Source organism: Salminus brasiliensis, chromosome 13 (assembly GCF_030463535.1).
Source record: "Salminus brasiliensis chromosome 13, fSalBra1.hap2, whole genome shotgun sequence".
NCBI classification, from domain to species: domain Eukaryota; kingdom Metazoa; phylum Chordata; class Actinopteri; order Characiformes; family Bryconidae; genus Salminus; species Salminus brasiliensis.
The window spans coordinates 318,519-338,419 of NC_132890.1; the positions used below are offsets into that span (position 1 = coordinate 318,519).

Consider the following 19,901-nt stretch of genomic DNA (forward strand, 5'->3'; position numbering starts at 1 on the left):
CTTGAGGATTCGGCTAATCCCGTTGTCTCTAAGTCACGTAAGTTTAGTTGCTCCTGAGGAGCGCGGAGTTACGTTTGTATGGTTCTTCTCTATCTCGCCTGCCTACCTGGCTACAAACCAGCCTCAGGTGGCCTTCAGGTTTGGCCCGGGTTAGTTTGTCACATTTGTCTTGTTTATTCATTATTCCTGGTTATTGCTGCACTCTTGTGTTTTCCCCTGTTTGTTTTAATCAATCATTCATTGCACCGTCCCTGCGAGTGTTCACCCATCATTGTCTGATCTAGCCAGCATGACAACCACCTTTGCTTTAAGTCTAACAACCCGTGTTTGAAACATGATTTTTGAATTTAAAGGTTTACATAAAAAAACACAAAAACAGACATTACACTAGACTCAATATAGCTCTGTCAAAAAACTGTGCTACTTCCAACATCTCTAGCTGCCCTCTGCCCTTAACCTGCAAGCAGCGTAAAACACTTATTACATATAGTTCTAAATTATAAATTACTCTTCATTATATTTTAACCTTTTTAACTAAATTGCTAATACAAATGAATTAACCCTTAAACTGGCTCTTACAATATCTATTGATTGAACTTTATTTGAAATCAATTTGCACAGAATTAAGTAAAATTGTTGTGAAATACTCAGATTTACTGAGAAGGTTTTAAGGCCTCTAAAAGCTTCCTTGCATTAATAATTATGAATACCTTAGTTTGAGTTTAATCACAGGTCGAAGGCTTTATTATACAGGGTGTAAAGCAAACTAGTACTGAATGAACACGTGCTGTCTATAATGTGCTGATATTTTACCCCTTTAGTGTGTGTAGACTGCAGATGCAAACTCTGCAAGCTGCCACTGCTGAGCAAGGCCCTTCACCCTCTCTGCTCCCCGGGCTCTGCAGCAATGGCGGCCCACCGCTCCGGGCACATGTGCTCACTGTCCACTGTGTGTGTTTCACTGGTGTGTATGTGTGTGTGTTTCACTGGTGTGTATGATAACTAAAGTATGATGTCAAACATTTTACTTTAGTTCATATTCATTTCTAGACCAAAGCTGAAATGTATCTATTAGGTGAGGTAACTGGTGAGCCCAGTTTTACAGTGTTTAAGTTCTGATGATCTACCAGGTCTTGCATGGTTGTTAGGAGTCCCATTTTCTCTGAACTCATGTTTTGGACTCTAGTGTTGGAAACTCTTGTTTTTCTAACCTCCACAGAAGCCCTTGGGGAATAAAAAAGTGAAGGGAGTTTTGCACAGCATCAGCAAATACCAACAAAAGTTATTTATTATTTATAATGATCATGGCCTCAGAAACAGATTCAAGGTCTTTTTCTTGTCCAGTTGTTTGTGAACATAGACCCAGATGGGACGTCTTAGTAGTACCTCAGATTTTCACACAGAATGACCAGTAAAGTGTAAAATCTGTAAGACTGGTCTAAACTGGTCTGGATCTGGAGCTCTGGTCTGATGAGGTTGGCTGATAAAACGCACTGTCAGAAGGTTGTCAAAAATACAGAAATGTGGAAAATTAGACAGGGGACCTCCTTCACAGCACTGTGTTTATCAGTCACTGTGCTAACAGCTAGCACAGTCTCTGATCAGTGGCTCAGCTCTGCCATGTTGAAAAATGAAATCATGCAGCGTGGGCGTCGGCATAAATCAATATTTCATTTAAAAAGTTCAAACACTGGGCGAAACATCAGTCGGAGTGGACAGACTAACGTCATCATCATCACACCTAATTCCTGACAGCAATTACAAATCTGCCTTCACTTCAGGAGCTCTGACTCACGGCTGACCAGGCTTTGAAATCTACATGACAGCCGAGTCCCTCATTAAGCCAGTCTTCGGGGAAGTCGGCGCAAATTGACCTGCTGACCTGTTGCTTCCCAGACTGAAAGCAGGGTGTAAATGTCAGAGCTAATGCTAATGACCCATCCTCGCTCTCCCCGTTATCTGAAGGCCGCCACCTGGGGGCAGTAATTGGAGCAGCCCTGCTGCTGCCTACGCTTTAGCTACATAATCAGAGCCGCTTGCTGGAAATGTTATTCAGTTTGTTAGAAACTCCGGCGCTCAGGGCACAACGAGCAGGACCAGGCTTGGCTTCTTTGCTCTAATTGGGGACGTTAGCAGAAAGGAGTCATTGATCTTGTTGGCCTTAATGAGAAAGTTTTTCATCAACGACTTATCCTTAAAGCGCATAATGAACTCATACCCAATCCCAAACACATGGTAATCGATTTCTCTTTAATGGCTTTAAGAATTAAAGCTTTATATAAGGATTATCATTAAATTCTGCTTTTTTTTATTTCACAATATTTCTCATAGTTTAATATTTCGAAATCACTGTTAGATAAAAGAAGCCTATTTGGCTATTATTAGTAGTAGTTTTCATTTTTATGCATTTATTTATTTAATATATTTTTACAGTTTTTTGGACACTAAAAACGATTCGCTTGTGTTTCAGTTTCACTTTTTGGAAATTAAAAAAATGAAGGGCTGCTCTGACTTCTGCATCGAAGTATGCAAAGTATCTTGGGTTGTGTTTTTGGTGTAGCTGTTAGATCAGAGCAGGAGAAAATTAGCAGGTCTTCTTCAGTGCTCTCTTTCTTCACACCTCCAGGCTTTTGGAGGAGAATGGTCAGGGCTCAGAAATGACACGTAACCCCGAACGCACCCCACTGACTACTACATCACAGGATGACAGATGGGAGAGGGACCTACCATCTTTCCGCCCGCATGGAGGACCACAGCAGGGATGAGTTCAGGAGACCCGTGGTGATACTGAAGTCTGGCGTTATGGATGTTACTGAATATTACAGTTTCTCGTAGCTCTGAGCCCTATGTTCACCAGATAGCTGCTGGTTATGAATTTTTCATCATCTGTGTTGAAAGATCATGTTTTTTTTATCGGTTCAGATTCACTGCAGAGCAGCACTGAAATCAACTACGTTCACAGATGGAGGAGGAGGGTGGAGTAATGTAGGCTCCACATTTAAGCAGAATTTAAAAACAGTATTTATCACAGAACAGGATCAGTCAGCTCTCCCTCACTAACGCCTGTGACTTCCATCAGCTCTCCAGAACCGACTGTAACTGAAGGATCTGCAGCCTTCACTGAAAAGACCTGTTCATCATTCACCTCAGTCCAGCTCCCAGCTCCTGACAACAGGGTGTTTTATACATGTGGAAGTGATCTCCTGCACATCCGAATTAATTCAGTTAATTTCTGTTTTTTTTACACTTGACCTGTCTGCAGGTAGAGAGTGTTCTGGCTGGTCTCAGACCTGTTCACACTGATGTTTGTTTGTAACTGTTTAGTGGCTCCAGCTCGGAGCTGCTTGGCCAGCAGACGGGAGGTTCATGAGGTTTAAGGATTTGCTCTGGGAGGGATTCTCCAGACGTCTCCGGGGGGCTTAAGACTATTGTGTGCCATGAAGAGGAACATAAAGCTTTGTCAAACTCAGCTCCAGAACTCGTCGTGCCTGTCGTGCTGTGGTGTCAAGAGAAGTGTCTCTGTTGACGTTTTTGCTCGACTACTGCATGATGTAGTTCTGTTCAGACTTCTAAACGCAGCTCCTCTGTGTTTCAGACTCGCACTCTCTCAATAGGAGGTTATTAATATTAAGCCTGAATACTGAGATATGCTGGTTGTATCTCCACAATGGTAACTTCACAGGAGAAGGAAAAACTGCATTTTTAATGTATGTTAATGTGATGGTCATTTTGGGGCTTTCTATTGGTCAGTAAAATATAAATGACAGCTGCTGTTTTTGATGATGTCAAAAAGAGCGTCTGTTAATGCGGCTCTGCCTGTGCCCACTATGGGGTAAGTTGTGGTCATGTGGTGGTCTACAGTTGGGAAGGTAGAGGTGTGAGGTGTGTAAGAGTTGGTGAGGGCAGGTGAGGGCAAAGCTCTGATCACAGCACAGAAACAGAGACCTGACTAAACTGATGCTCTGTGAGGAGGACCCACACTGATGACTCTGAAATTACAGCCCACAGGTTTATACTCACACTCAGCAGCAGGGGGCGACTTTCTTTGACCGCTCCCACACAGCCCAGACAACCAATCACCATGATGATGGTTCCCATGGCGATGAGCAGATTGGCCGCAGATAACGATGGTAAAGAGGATGAGAGAGTTGCGAAGTTGCCCTGGGTGACTGACAGCCACACCCCTACTCCCAGAATTCCACATCCCCCCAGCTGAGAAAGAAAGAGAGACAAGGGGGGGGGAGAGAGAGAGAGAGAGAGAGAGAGAGAGAGACAGAGAGAGAGACAGAGATAGAGAGAGGCAGAAAGAGAGAGAGAGAGAGAGAGAGAGAGGCAGAAAGGGAGACAGAAAGAGAGAGAGGCAGAGAGAGAGAGAGGCAGAAAGAGAGGCAGAAAGAGAGAGAGAGGCAGAGAGAGAAAGAGGCAGAGAGACAGAGGCAGAAAGAGAGAGAGGCAGAAAGAGAGGCAGAGAGAGAGAGGCAGAAAGAGAGGCAGAAAGAGAGAGAGAGGCAGAGAGAGAAAGAGGCAGAGAGACAGAGGCAGAAAGAGAGAGAGGCAGAAAGAGAGGCAGAGAGAGAGAGAGAGAGAGATTTTAGATTTTTAAAAACAACTTTATTTGAGCATTAAGAACTGAAACATATCACCATGCAGTACAACACTGCAGGACGCTTAACACAAAAATAAGGCATAAAACCCTTTCGCACACTCAGCTCCAAGGGCTGGCTAAGGCCAGCTCTCCTTCCTCCACACTACACAAAATACCATTGAGGCACCATTCCACTTCAAAAACCTCTATGGTTGTCATGAGCTTATGGAAACCAAAATCAAGACGGATCCTGGACTCCACCAGAGCCAGGAACAAAGGCAAGACCTCCTGACCAGATCTGTCCTCCATTCTGTTCCTTCTAGAATTATACACAGCCAGTTTTGCCTGGCCAACCAAAAAATTCAGCAACTGCCACTTAACCCGCTCCTTCTTGCAGTATCCAGCCCCAAATATAAAAATCTCAGGGGTAAAATTGACCCCACCTCTCTGAAAGATGGAACGAAGTGTATCAAAAAGGGGTTTAAGTCTCTGACACTCTAAAAAGCAATGGAAAACCGTCTCTCTGAGCCCACAGAAGACACATGCACTACTGACCTCAGGATTGATAATTGAGACAAAAGCATTAACAGCCAACACACCACGTAGAATTCGCCACTGGAGATCCCCAGTCCTTTTTGTCAGAGGGGGCTTATACAGCACCCTCCACACTGGACGTTTGTCCAAACCCAGCCCAAACTTGCTCCTCCACACAGTGTCCGGCCTTCCATTGAGCACTGACTTATTTAAAACCTTCACACAGCATTTATACAAAGCCTGGCCTGACACAGTGTGGAGGTCCAAGTTGTGCCAATCAGAAGTCAATAAAGGACCTGACACCCCGTCCAGATCGGGTGTGAGACCAGTCTTCGGAAAAAGGTCTTTTCTATTTGGTATCAAACCTCCATTGCCATACGCCTGCAAAAGGGACTTGTCCTCCAGCGACAACCTGCTACTCCATAAGTCCAGTATGATCTTGGTCTGCCGAACAGACCACTGCCCAAACAAAGAGGCGAAATCATGACAACCAGCACTCCTTTAAAAGAAAGCTGTCCATGGATCCATTTCCATTTCTTTAAACGTCCTGTCATTGTCTCCAGGAAACCATCCCAGTTCTTTTGCTGGAATAAGTCGTCCCCCAAAAACACACCCAAGTATTTCAGCCCCCCTCTTTTCCAGGCCATGTTAGCTGATAGTTGCAGTAAGCCCTCGGACCACGGCCCCACTGCCAAGGCTTCACTCTTTTCCCAGTTTATTTTAGCTGCAGATAAACACCCAAAGTCCTGAATAGTGGCTACCAAATGGTCAACATCTGACTGATTAACCTTCAATACACTTTCAACATCTTGATACAGCACTTTAACCATGTTAAGAAAATTCGGACCAAAACCCAGCACGTCTAAGGTCTGCCACAAATACTGGTGCTTAACTCTGTCAAAGGCCTTTTCTTGGTCTATGGAGATAAGACCAAAGTCAAGCCCACGAATCCTAGCAATGTCCAAAACATCACGCACCAGGAGAATACTGTCCCTGATGGATCTGCCAGGCACACAGTAGGTCTGGTCATGGTATATGACCTGCCCCATCACATCCCTCAACCTATTAGCTAGGCTCTTCAAAAACACCTTAAGATCTGTGCACAGGAGACTCACCGGCCTCCAGTTCTTCTGTAAGTTACCTTTCTTAGGCAACAAGGTGATAACTGCCCGTCTGCAGCTCAAGGGTAAACAGCCCTCCATCAGGCTCTCATTAAGGACCGCTGACAGATCCGCACCAAGCTCAGTCCAGAAAGCCTTATAAAATTCTACAGGTAGGCCGTCTATACCAGGGGTTGTCCCACCTTTCATGCCCTGTAGTGCCGTATAAAGCTCATTAAGCCCTAGCGGTCTTTCAAGAGCCACATTAGAGCTTCTAGAGAGCTCAGAGAGCTGGCATCCCAGCATAGAAGCCATCCGCCAGCCCAGGAGCATGCCTGTACTCACTTTTGTACAGTTCCATATAAAACCGTACGGCCCGTTTCCGGATCTCAGCCGGCTCTGTCAGCTCCCGTCCATCCTCAGAGCGCAGGGCATGAATGAAACGGCTCTGGACATTTTTCCTCTCCAGGCCAAAGAAAAACTGAGATTGGACATCCATCTGCGTTAGAGTTTGAAAACGCGATCGGACCAAAGCCCCCTGCGCCCTGACACCCAACAGGTCCTTAAGGGCGGATGTTTTTGACCCCAAGACCGCAGCTCGACTCTGATCTCCAGTTGACTCCAGCTGACGTTGTAGGTCAATAATTTCAGCCTCAAGTGATCTCACTGACTGGGTGATGTACCTCGAAACATTGAAAGTGTATTGTTGACAGAGCTGTCTTATGTGTACCTTCCCACAATCCCACCATTCACGTAAATTGCGGAAACAATGTTTTTGCAGATTAAAATTATTCCAATAAGCCATAAACACGCTTCGGAAACGTGAGTCAGACAACAGAGAAACGTTAAAATGCCAGTAGGCACTCTTGGGTTTAATGTTCGCAATAAAAACAGAACACAGAACCAAGCTATGATCTAAAAAACCAACAGGAGTGATGTCACAGCTTTTAAAAACATTGAGGTGATGTTTAAAACAATAAAACCGGTCCAGTCTGGCCAGAGACACAAAGCCGTCCCTCACCCTAGCCCAGGTATACTGCCTACGGGTCTGATTTAGAACCCTCCACACATCACACAAACTGTTGGTCCTCAAAGATTCCCGTAGAACACGCTGAGAAGCAGCATGAGGTTCTGTATGGTTCCTGTCCAGAGAATCATCCTCAGTGCAGTTAAAATCCCCTCCTAAGAACAGAAAGTCCTCAGAACAAAGGTTCTGCAGAGCTGTATTAACACTATTAAAGAAAAGAACCCTGTCGAGGCCTACAGTAGGAGCATAAACATTAAACAAAACTATTTTAAAACTCTCATATTTGGCACAAACCACCAAGCACCTTCCCTGCACCACCTGCTCCACCTCAAAGGACATTGGAAGAAAGTTTTTGGCAAACATAATAGCCACCCCCCCAGTAGCTGAGCCCAAATGGCCAAAAACAACCTCCCCGTCCCATTCTGTCCTCCAGTTAGCCTCACTGGCAGAATCACTGTGTGTTTCCTGAAGAAACAAGATGTCAAGACCCTTTCTTTTCATTAAATCATAAATCATTGCTCTTTTTTTCTGATCTCGAGCCCCATTTAGGTTTAAAGAGCCCACTCTTATGTGACTCATGAGGAATAGATAGTAAAGGCACGGCACGAGACACAACAGGGTGAGAAACACAAAGCTAAGATGTCTCAAAGCCATCATCATCGTTAACCTCCAACTTTAGTAAGAGTTTTTTCAGCCTGTAAACCTCCTGCAGAGTGAACTGCTCCTCACCTTCGCTCCTCATTAATGCACGGACTGACTGTATAAACAACTTTCGGTCGGGAAAGTAATCGTCCACCGTCACACCCTTCACATTTTTTGTCTTGCTGAGGAATAGTCTGATCTTCCCAAAGGTGTAGGCATCACAGGAGTTCGGCTGACTTATTGCTGTCAGAGTCCTCCAAAGTGCCAGAGTCTTCACCTAGAGCTGCTTTATGTTTCTCACCCATGGGAGCTCTCTGTGTCCTCCCAGACCTTTGTCCAGTTCTAGCCCGCTTCAATTTCCTTTTTCCTGGCACTCTAAAAAGTGTTTCTTCAGCTATGGCTTCAGTGTCCATACCCTCTCCCTCCACCAAACCAGCCGCAGCACCCTCCTCACCCTGACCAGCAGCAGCCACAGTGTCAGTAGGGTCGGGTTTCGAGCCAGAACTCATCGGACTAACATTACTAACTCTGCCAACAGGCCCAGCTACTGCACCTGCACCTGACTTACTAACTCAGCAGCCCCCTCTGTGGCATCAGCCCTAGGTTGAGCACCACCAGACTCAGCGTCCCCTCTAGACCCCCCAGCCACAGCAGGTTCAGGCACCACTCCTGCACCTATACCAGCCAGGTGTCCTCCACCCACAGTAGCTGAAGAGCTCGTAGCTCTCGACATACCTTCACCCACCTCAAAAGGGCACAAACGCCTTAAATGGCCCTCCTGTCCACACCCAAAACACTTCATGCAATCAGTGGTAGCATAAACCATGTAGTCAAAGCCGTCGATTCTGAACTTGAAGTTGACGTTGAGCTCCGCAGCTCCGTTCTTCAGCACCATGTACACTTGCCGTCTATAGCAGATAACATGGCGCGCGCGCTGAGTTTTACCACCGAAATGGATCATTTCCACAGGGGACATGACCTGACCAAAACAGGACAGTTCTGTGATCAACACCTCGTCAGTAATGAAGGGCGGGACGTTAGATAAAATGACCTTCTTAGCGGGATGATCGAGGGGCATGACCGGCGTCAGAGCTCCCTGAATCACCACGCCGGTCTAACCTACAGTGTTCGCTTTCTCAACACTGTCCAGAAAGATCACCACCGCCTTATTCATCCTGGCAGCGGCCAGCACACTGCTGCACTCCACCAGCTCTCCCACAGCCAGCACACTGCTGCACTCCTCCACCTCTCCCACAGCCAGCACACTGCTGCACTCCACCACCTCTCCCACAGCCAGCACACTGCTGCACTCCACCACCTCTCCCACAGCCAGCACACTGCTGCACTCCACCACCTCTCCCACAGCCAGCACACTGCTGCACTCCTCCACCTCTCCCACAGCCAGCACACTGCTGCACTCCACCACCTCTCCCACAGCCAGCACACTGCTGCACTCCTCCACCTCTCCCACAGCCAGCACACTGCTGCACTCCACCACCTCTCCCACAGCCAGCACACTGCTGCACTCCACCACCTGTCCCACAGCCAGCACACTGCTGCACTCCACCACCTCTCCCACAGCCAGCACACTGCTGCACTCCACCACCTCTCCACCACCTCTCCCACAGCCAGCACACTGCTGCACTCCACCACCTCTCCCACAGCCAGCACACTGCTGCACTCCACCACCTCTCCCACAGCCAGCACACTGCTGCACTCCACCACCTCTCCCACAGCCAGCACACTGCTGCACTCCACCACCTCTCCACCACCTCTCCCACAGCCAGCACACTGCTGCACTCCACCACTTCTCCCACAGCCAGCACACTGCTGCACTCCACCACCTCTCCACCACCTCTCCCACAGCCAGCACACTGCTGCACTCCACCACCTCTCCAACAGCCAGCACACTGCTGCACTCCACCACCTCTCCCACAGCCAGCACACTGCTGCACTCCACCACCTCTCCCACAGCCAGCACACTGCTGCACTCCACCACCTCTCCCACAGCCAGCACACTGCTGCACTCCTCCACCTCTCCCACAGCCAGCACACTGCTGCACTCCACCACCTCTCCCACAGCCAGCACACTGCTGCACTCCACCACCTCTCCCACAGCCAGCACACTGCTCTACTCCACCACCTCTCCCACAGCCAGCACACTGCTGCACTCCACCACCTCTCCCACAGCCAGCACACTGCTGCACTCCACCACCTCTCCCACAGCCAGCACACTGCTGCACTCCACCACCTCTCCCACAGCCAGCACACTGCTGCACTCCACCACCTCTCCCACAGCCAGCACACTGCTGCACTCCACCACCTCTCCCACAGCCAGCACACTGCTGCACTCCACCACTTCTCCCACAGCCAGCACACTGCTCTACTCCACCACTTCTCCCACAGCCAGCACACTGCTGCACTCCACCACTTCTCCCACAGCCAGCACACTGCTCTACTCCACCACCTCTCCCACAGCCAGCACACAGTCCTCCACAGAGCACCTCAGCTCAGGTGCGAGTTTAATCGCGTGCCTCCGAGTGAGCTGCTCATACTGAGTCATTCCTGCCGCCGCCGCCATGGCGACCAGCGAAACACTAAATACCCCCAACTACAGCCACACACCTTCACCAATAATAATGAAACTGCTTCATAAACCAACAACCAGCAGAGAAAAGAGAGAGTCCGAGAAAACTCACTCAAACAGGAACACTCTCACACACACCAACCAGCCCTCAGAGAGAGAGAGAGAGGCATAGAGAGAGAGAGACAGAGAGAGAGAGACAGAGAAAGAGAGAGAGAGACAAAGAGAGAGAGCGAGAGACAGAGAGAGAGACAGAGAGAGACAGACACACACAGAGGAACACTTTCACACACACCAACCAGCCCTCAGAGAGAGAGAGAGAGAGAGGGAGAGAGACAGAGAGAGAGACAAAGAGAGAGCGAGAGACAGAGAGAGACAGAAAGAGAGAGAGACAAAGAGAGAGAGACAGAGAGAGAGCGAGAGACAGAGACAGAAAAAGAGAGATAGAGACAGAGAGACAGAGCAAGAGAGAGACAGAGAGAGAGAGACAGAGAGAGCGAGAGACAGAGAGAGGGAGAGAGACAGAGAGAGAGACAAAGAGAGAGCGAGAGACAGAGAGAGAGAGACAGAGAGAGAGAGAGACAGAATATATGCACCATTTAGAATGCAACTTTTACAGCCAATAATAAAAACATTCCTGATCACACCCACACACACACTCACATACACCCATCCACACACCCATCCACACCCCCACACACACCCACATACACCCACCCACATCCCCACTGGCCATTAAGAATTCTGCAGAAAGAGAAGAACCAAAGCGGTTCTAAGCAGTGTTAACTCGGTTCCTCTTCCAGCTCCTCTCACCATTAATCAGAGCAGACGTTGAGAAGAACTGCTGAAGCTTTCTGCAGCACTCAGTGCCGGACTACTGTGTGTGTGTGTGTGTGTGTGTGTGTGTGTGTGTGAGAGAGAGAGAGAGACAGAGAGAGAGAGAGAGAGAGATACTGCTCCAGCTTAGAAACACTTCTGACAGGTTCTGTGAGTCGTTCCTCAGTCGGGGGGAAAGACGAGAACGTCACAGATCCAATCTTCTCAAACTCTGCAGATCATGTGACTCAGAGAGGAATAAAGGATTCTCTCTCTCTCTCTCTCTCTCCCACACTGTGTCTGAGCCAACTATGAGTGTGTGTGTGTGTGTGTGTGTGTGTGTGTGTTGTGCAGCAGTCTCTGTACTCTACTGTGTCTCCTGCTGTTCTTAAAGCCGTGGACTAAAAAGATTATCTAGATCGTACACACTGGAATATAGAACCGGTTCTCTCTGTACAGTTATTTACCTTAGGGTGACAACACTGCTCTATCCACACACACACACACACACACACACACACACACACACACCCCTCCAGTGTTGTGTGTTTGAAGGCTTTGATGTTAACCACATGTTCATTTATGATAATCTGCCACAGGGCTTTTTCCACGAGGAAGACCAGGGACATCTTCATCATCTCTGCTCATGTGCTCCTTCATCTTCATCTCCCACTCGGACTCCTGGTCTGGGCTGTGTGGAGAACTGATGCTGCTCTTCAGGAGAAGGTCGGGCAGTAACCCATAACACAGAACTATAAAAACACGTTCTCTCGTCTGAAACTCCACACAGACATCCGGACAGCTTTCTGAGCTGGAGGTTCTCTAGTGCCATTACAAGAAACATCTGTTGAGCACCAGCTCTGAGATCTTACAGAGAGTGAAAGCAGTGTGTGTGTCTGAGGCCTTTTTGAGGTCCATGGATAAATGGATGATCTTTGGAAATAGCAGCAAACAGAACCTTTCATGTCAGGTTCTGTCTGTGAGCCGATGGAAGTCTTTGCATCTCTTACATTTGTCTCTTTGGGGATTTCATTAACCACCGAAGGCAGCAAAGTGATTACCAAAGCCATCTGTGATGAAGCTCCACTGGAGAGCAATGTGAGCCACAAGGTGCAGATAGTTCTCTGCTGTGGGCTTGTTACGGTTCTGCCTCTGTTTGGTTTCTATTAACAGAGTTCTAATGTTCTTTCAGGGCAGCACTCAGACACCAGACACACTACCATACTGCTATACACACACACACACACCGCCCACTTGCTGCTATATACCTCCATTGTAAACAAAGGGAAATCAAACTGCAGCTTTGAGGAGCTTCACTGAGATGTAGAGAAAGATCCTCACATTTACATGCATATCCTAACAATCACACACACACACACACACACACAAACACAATAAGACCTATTGGATATGACCGCCCAGATCATTTGAACATAGCTTGGTGTTTCTTAACAGGTACCTGAGCAGCTGCTGTTTGCTGACGATGAGCTGTTGGGTCAGGGTTCTGGGGGTCCATGGTGGTGGTTTGTCAGCTGCTATGAGAGTTAATGTCTTCGCTAGAGCTGAGCTTCTCCTGCAGTGGGCAGGGAAAGTCATGCCCAGTCACTTCCAATGACACACAGCTGAATTGGATCCAATGAGAGTGATAAAATATCTCCTTCAGGGCAGACCGGCACTCTCCAGCCTCTTAGCTCGGCTCAGACTCCAGCACAAACAGCAGAGACAGCTGAGGGACACGCACTGTCAGAAGTTGGGGTAACTTGGTCCTTTTATCTAATATATTATTAATATTACTTACACAGATATTAGTTTATTATTACAGCAGTTTCCTGTTATTGAGGGACGCAGGTTCATTCTCGAGGAGAACAGTGGTCAAAATGTTGGATCCCCAGTGCTAGCCAGGGCAAGCATCTGTTAGCTTGCATAACAGAATTTGCAGTTAGCATTGTTCTCCATGCATGTTTAACACTGTGTTATAGAGGGGTTCTAGATAGTGATTCAGAACAAATATGATTACTAGTTTAAGCCGAAACACAACACAGCGCATCGAACTAAAATGTTATGTGTGGAATCTAAACTCCTAAATTCACTGGATTGGAAAGAGCTGTAAAGCTTGCCCATTCTGACCAACTTTGCTATGTAATAGCAGATTTGTTTGCGGAGCATGGAGACGTCCCCTGAACTGAGCTGAATTAACAGAGAGAGATAATGACTCACTGAGCCTAAAATTCTTGGGTTTATTGATATTAGGACTGAAATAGGGTAGGGAAGGAGGGTCTTGTCTTTAGATTCACCGTAAAAATGGTAAGATGCCCTGGAGAACTTTCTCCTGACGCAGTAAATTGAATCTCCACGTCTCTTTAATGAAACTCTAAAGGAAATTAGTTCTGACTCTGAGCACTTCCAGCTGTGATTTGCAGGTGTGTGTGTGTGTGTGTGTGTGTAAGAATGAAGGTACACTGAGTCACCTGACAGACCCTGCCTCCCATCGTTAATCCTGACTGCTCAACAGATTCCATATTTTGCCATTTTCTCTCTCTCTCTCTCTCTCTCTCTCTCTCTCTCTCTCGGCTTCAGACTGGTGAAAACTCTGCCTGGGTAAACAGCTAATTCTGCTCATGGTCCTGCAGCTCATAGGAATATGCCGAAGCGGGGGGGGGGGGTTTGGTGGCTGAAGGGACGGGGATTAGACCAGTGGAGCTAGACCACTGCCTACTGCAGGAGAGGGGGGGCTTTATACGCTTTATACAGAGAGGAAATGGAGAGTGAGGATGGAGTGAAGGAGAAACATGGAGGGAGACAGTGAGAGGAGGAAGAGGAGTGAGGAAGGAGAGAGGGAGAGAGATTAGGGGTGGAGGGATTTGGGGGGCAGTGGAGAAACGAGTCCTGTGTTGAATATTTCAGCTGCTCTGAAAGTCTTCTGAGCTCACAGTGGATTCAGACGTTCTTCAGGTAGGATCAAAGTAGATGAGCTGAATATGACAGCAGACCACAGATCTTCTTCTTGCTCGAGACACGGTCAATCTGCTGCAGACCACCGCTCCACATCCAGCCACCTGGATCATGACGCTTCAATGAAGAACACGTGATGAAGCCATATGGCCGACCTTGCCGTTCGCCCAGGAGCCTGCAGAAACCAGATCTGCTGCAGCTCCTCCTCTCCTCTCCTCTCCTCTCCTCTCAGCCAACTGAGCTCCGAACACTTAATTATTCAGATTTGATTGGAATTATTACATGATGTGTTTTAATGATTCTTTTATGTTTTTTTACTTGTCACATCTTCTTTCATTTACATCACAATCCACACATTCAAACATCCAGCTGTTCAACCTCCATTATTAATGATTCAGTATTAATCATAATTACAGCTCCAGCATTCCAAATGTGTCACTACAGCTATACCCATCTCACTGGTCCACACACTCGCACAACCACCGGAGCAGAGCTCTAAATGCCTGATAGGAAAGTCAATGAGTAATTTACCCAAACAGCTCAAGACTAGAACTGAGGATCCCAACTAGACTGAACCTGAATAAACCAAAAAACACAATTAAACTTCTTACACAAATACTGTCTTATTAAAGGTTCTTATTATTGTCTTATTAAAGGTTCTGAATGCAGTCGAGTGGAAAACACGTTTTTAGATCAAACTGAAAAGGATGTACAATACAGGAACAACTAACTACTGACCAGTAAGATCAATCAAACACTCACCGCTTGGTTGCGGCTCCTTTACCACCAATTACTGCATCAGTGCAGCCAATCAGCTCGTGGCACTGCTGAAGCCCAGTTTGCTGTGATTGTGGTCTTCAGTTTGTCTGAATTGCTTGGTCGCATGTTTCTTATTTTCCTCTTGACAGTACCCCATAGATTCTCTGTGGGGTTTCGGTCCAGGTTGGTTGGCCAATCAATAGTCAGCAAACCATTTGGTAATAGTGTTCGCTCTGTGGCCTGGTGCTGACTTTGAGCTTAATAAAACACAATGGACCAACACCAGCAGAGGACATGGCACCCCAAACCATCACAGACTGCAGAACCTTCACACTTGACAGCTTGGATTCTGTGCCTCTCCACTCGTCCTCTGAGAAAGCAAAATTTACTTTAATCGGAAAAGAGACATTTTGAGCACTGAGCAACGGTCCAGTTCTTCTCCTCAGCCCAGGTCAGACTCTTCCGACACTGTCTCTGGTTCAGGAGGGGCTTGATATCAGGACTATTCCTGAATTTACTTATCTTCACCATCCTGGCTGTGGTCATCCCTGTTGCTCATGCACCCTTTTCTACCATACTTTCCTCTTCCAGACAACTTTGTTATTATATGTTGTTATATTGTTATTATTAATATGCTTTGATACAGACCATCCAGCCTTCTGTGGCTTACCCTTCTTGCAGAGAGTGTCAAGGATTGTCTTCTGGACAACAGTCAGGTCAGCAGTCTTCCCCATGATTGTGGTTGTGTGTGCTGAACCAGACTGAGACGCTGTTTCAACTGATTGAATAGTAATTAACTCAAACTTCAAATTAAAAGTCTAATAATTTGAGGCACTGGATTTCCACGCTGATCAAAAGTAAAACAAAAAAAGGCTGAAATAAATATATGAGTTCATTTGAGTTATTAATTTAATCATGAATTAATATGTGATTAGAAATTGATTGATGGTCGCACAGTTTAACTGTAATTAGTAAACTGTAATTATTGAGCTGTAAAAAGAGCAACATAAACTGTGGCACTTGAGACAGTGGAGTTCTGTGGGGTTAGCAGCCCAACCCTGCTTTGATGAATGACTGGAGCCTCTTATGAGCTTAAAATCAAATCAAATCAAATCAAATTTTATTTGTCACATACATAGTAATACACAGTATAACTTGCAGTGAAATGCTTTTTTTGACAGTCTGCCCTAAATGGTCTGCCAGTCTAAATTTAAACTTAAACTAAACCTTAACTTAATGAAATAAAGTGCAAAAGTGCAAAAAAAATAAAAAAAATCTAATAAAATAAGTTACATTTAAGTTAAATTTAGGTTAAAAAATAAAATATAAAAATATGAAAATACAGAAATATAGAAATATAAGAAGCAAAAAATATACAGATGGAATAGTGCGAGTCTGTGTATATATATATATATATATATGTATGTGAGTGTATGTGTGAGTTAAAAATAAATATTTGCGTTATTGTCCGTAGTTTGTTGTCCGTGAGCATAGCTGCTGAAGGTGCTCCGTGATTCAGCCAATCTGCCACTATTCATAGCCTCTCTCTCTCTCTCTCTCTCTCTCTCTCTCCTGCTGGTCTCATGTTGCTCACACACCTGTTCTACAGTCCCCCTCCTCCTCCTCTTCATTCTTATCATCTTCCCTAACATTCTGCTCACACCTCATTCCACTAGGACTTCTATTTGTGACGCCCCGTGTCGTCATTAGTGGCCCACTAACTTGTCTATAAGATCACACAACATGCCTGTGTTCCTGAATCAGTCTCTCTCTCTCTCTCTCTCTCTCTTTCTATCCCTGCCTGTCTCTCGCTCTCTCTCTCTCTCTCTCTTTCTATCCCTGCCTGTCTCTCGCTCTCTCTCTCTCTCTCTTTCTCTCTCTCTCTCTCTCTTTCTATCTCTGCCTGTCTCTCGCTCTTTCAATATGTCTGTCTGTGTCACCGATACACTCAACAAAAGTAGGCTGCATGCTACGCTAACCACTACCTCCTACCGCGGCCGTGTTCTGAGACTATTCCTCCCTGTATATCGACACAAGCTGTCCTGTATTTCCCCTTTTTTATCCCCCTCTTCCCCGCTCTCCCTCCCTCACCACTATTTTTCTCTCCCATTACCTCCTTTTGTCAGAGAACAACCTGCCTCTCGTTTTTTCCACACATGTAATATCCCCCCGGCCCGTTCCCTCACCACCATCAGCGGGATGAAGGGACTCGTGTAGCCGCTAATAAAGCCTCCATTTTTATATCTGGGCTAGAAAGCGTGTCTCTTGTGAGCCACAGAGAAAATGAGGGAGGGAGGGAGGGAGGGCCCCAGTTACTCGTTTCCCATCAGCACACAGCGAGCGCTCTCATGTTCTCTCTTTCTCAGCCGTGTGTTCGGCTCCCAGGCGATCTCATGGTCCGTAGCTTCAGCGGCCTCTCACATCCCCCAAATCAGAACAGCTGTCTCCACGCAGCGTTGTTTACTAACCCCAAACACAGTCAGGAGTCAGGACTTTAAAGATCCTGAGGCTGCCGTTAGCTACAGCAGCCGCCAAATATAGATCTGCTTTCAGGATTCCAATTAGCCACCGATTAATATGCTAATCAGTCTGTCAATGACGGCGAATTTCAACAACATTGTGATGAATGTTTCCAAAGCATCATTAATAACAAATCCTTCACACTGCAGCTCCGTTCCAATGGACAGAAGCGCTAAACATTCAGAATCTCTTGCTGCAGCGTGGCGCAGTGTTCTCCGCTCAGAGATCAGCTATCAGATATCAGAACTGCTATTTTTAATCAGTATTGATCCGCCCTTGTGTGGCGAGATGAGAGACTTCAGTGGTGTGAGTCTCTGAGGAGCAAATCCATGAAGCTCAGCGTGCCAGCTCTACCACGCTCAGATCTCATCAATAACACACACACACACACACACACACACACACACACACACACTCCTGGCTAAACATTGGCTCCTCTCCATCAGCTCTCTGGCCAGGCTGATGACTTAGGCTATCGAGCGTCTACGGCACAGAATCTGGTTTAAGACAGGATGCTAACGTGGGGGGGTGGGGGTGGGGGGTTGGAGGTGGGTGGGGGGAAGAGCCTCACCTGTTTGTTTATCTACTCCTGATCAGCTAAACTATCTCCGGTTCTCCACTGGGGACGGAGCAGCTGTTAAATGTGTTCCCAGAAGGTCCTCAGCAGTTCTGTGAGAGGAGTGATAGCAGTGAACAGTGTTAGAAAGTCTCTCTTTACCTACAACGGGCAGAATGGTGGTGCAGAAAAGTGTCGTTTTCAGACTGACGTTCACGGTCAAGGTGAGGGGTCTGTACAGACAGGTGTGTTAGTGGGAGGTTATCAGTGTGGTGCTCTAACACTGAAGGTTGTTCTAGAGCATATGTTGAGCTTTTTTTACCTCAATGCAGCTCTTTATTCACAGCATTGCTTTAAATGGTCTCATATTGCCATGCCGTTCAGCCGCAGTCAGAGCTCTGCACAGCTCTGCACAGGGTCTGCGGATTTCATGGCATCATATGAATACATTCAACAGCAACAGATAATCATTCCGCAGATGCAGAGAGTGCTTATGAAAGTCTTCACTGACTGCACTCTCTACTGTGTATAATATTGTCCTTATGTTTTAGTTTAGTCTACGTGCTGCTTGTTATGCTTGTGTATTGTGCAAACTCTATATTGTACTGTATATTGTCTGTAAATTATACATACATTGTCTTTATATTGTCATTGGATAGATGATTAATGTCTCTGAAGTTAGGAAAAATGTTATTCATATTTTTTTTTTATTAACAGCAACCAACACCAACCAACCAACCAAGACCACCTGATCCACAGCTGGCTCCTCTTTAAAATGTTTTTACTGTGTTTAGAAACAAAGAATTCAATTTTTTTTCCCCTAATATTTGATTTATTTTGTCAAAATTGTCACAGGTTTTTCTGAATAGTCCTTAATTGTTTGGTCTTGAGAAAAGAAATGATTAATTTGAGCTAATGTGTTACAACTAACCTTAGATAAACATATATGGTAAAAACGAGCTTCCTAAGCGAGCTAAGCTGGCAGCCTGATGTCCAGAGACTGTCAGAGACCTCATTTAGGCAATCTGTCCTTTTACAGATACTGATTTCAAACCTCATGTATTTGAACATTCACACTGTTAGAAAAGATCAGTGTGTTTTTTATGGAAATAATGTTAGCATGGTGGTTAATTCCTTGTCATTGCTGTGTCCAGCTGTTCTGTGTATCTACAGCAGCCGAGTTCTGCTCAGAGGGAAACTCCGCATTCGCAAATGAACAGATGTCAACTTTCAGTACAGCTCGTCCAGCCTGGGAACAGTGTCTGTGAAACTCAATCTGACACTCGGACCAGCAAAAAAAACAACAACCTGAACCTGGCGAGCTGCCCCACTGTTATTTATTGATATCCGCTTTGTGATTAACGGGGTATTTCGGCAGTGTCTGTCTGTGAAATGAAGTTTCTCAGGTTTGATTATGCGTTCTGTCCGGGTTTGACACCAATTAAACTGTTGAAAGTGTTGTAAGAGGAGTATAAACACCACAGTGTTTGCCCATCAAGACCCTCTGGCTATTCATGCAGTACAACAGACAGGTTATGATTATATGCAGTGTGGAGTGCTAATTACTTGCTCTTGATACAAGACTGCCAACACAGGCTTAGCTGATACTTTAGCACTGATACAGCAGAGTGAACTAAACTGAATTAGCCCGCAACCATTCTTTTGAATGTTATCATAATAAACACCTGGTGCTGCTGGTATTACGCAGTAACTGTAGACTCCACAGTCTGGCCACATAAAGACAGCATCTGACATCAGTTAAACAGAAAAACACAAACACACACCACACACACACTACACAGAGTCAGGCCTGCAGGTAACGGACT

The 19,901-nt window shown here is 46.2% G+C and overlaps 1 protein-coding gene across 3 annotated transcripts in view; it reads right to left on the reverse strand.

Annotated features, from left to right (window-relative positions):
• The window catches only part of tspan4a (tetraspanin 4a), a 61,219-nt gene that overhangs the window by 23,831 nt on the left and 17,487 nt on the right, over nt 1-19,901 (reverse strand). For all 3 annotated transcript variants that reach the window (XM_072694710.1, XM_072694709.1, XM_072694711.1), the window contains one exon: nt 4,021-4,212. In XM_072694710.1, coding sequence (XP_072550811.1) covers nt 4,021-4,212 — 192 coding nt within the window. The remainder of the gene's footprint in view (nt 1-4,020; nt 4,213-19,901) is intronic.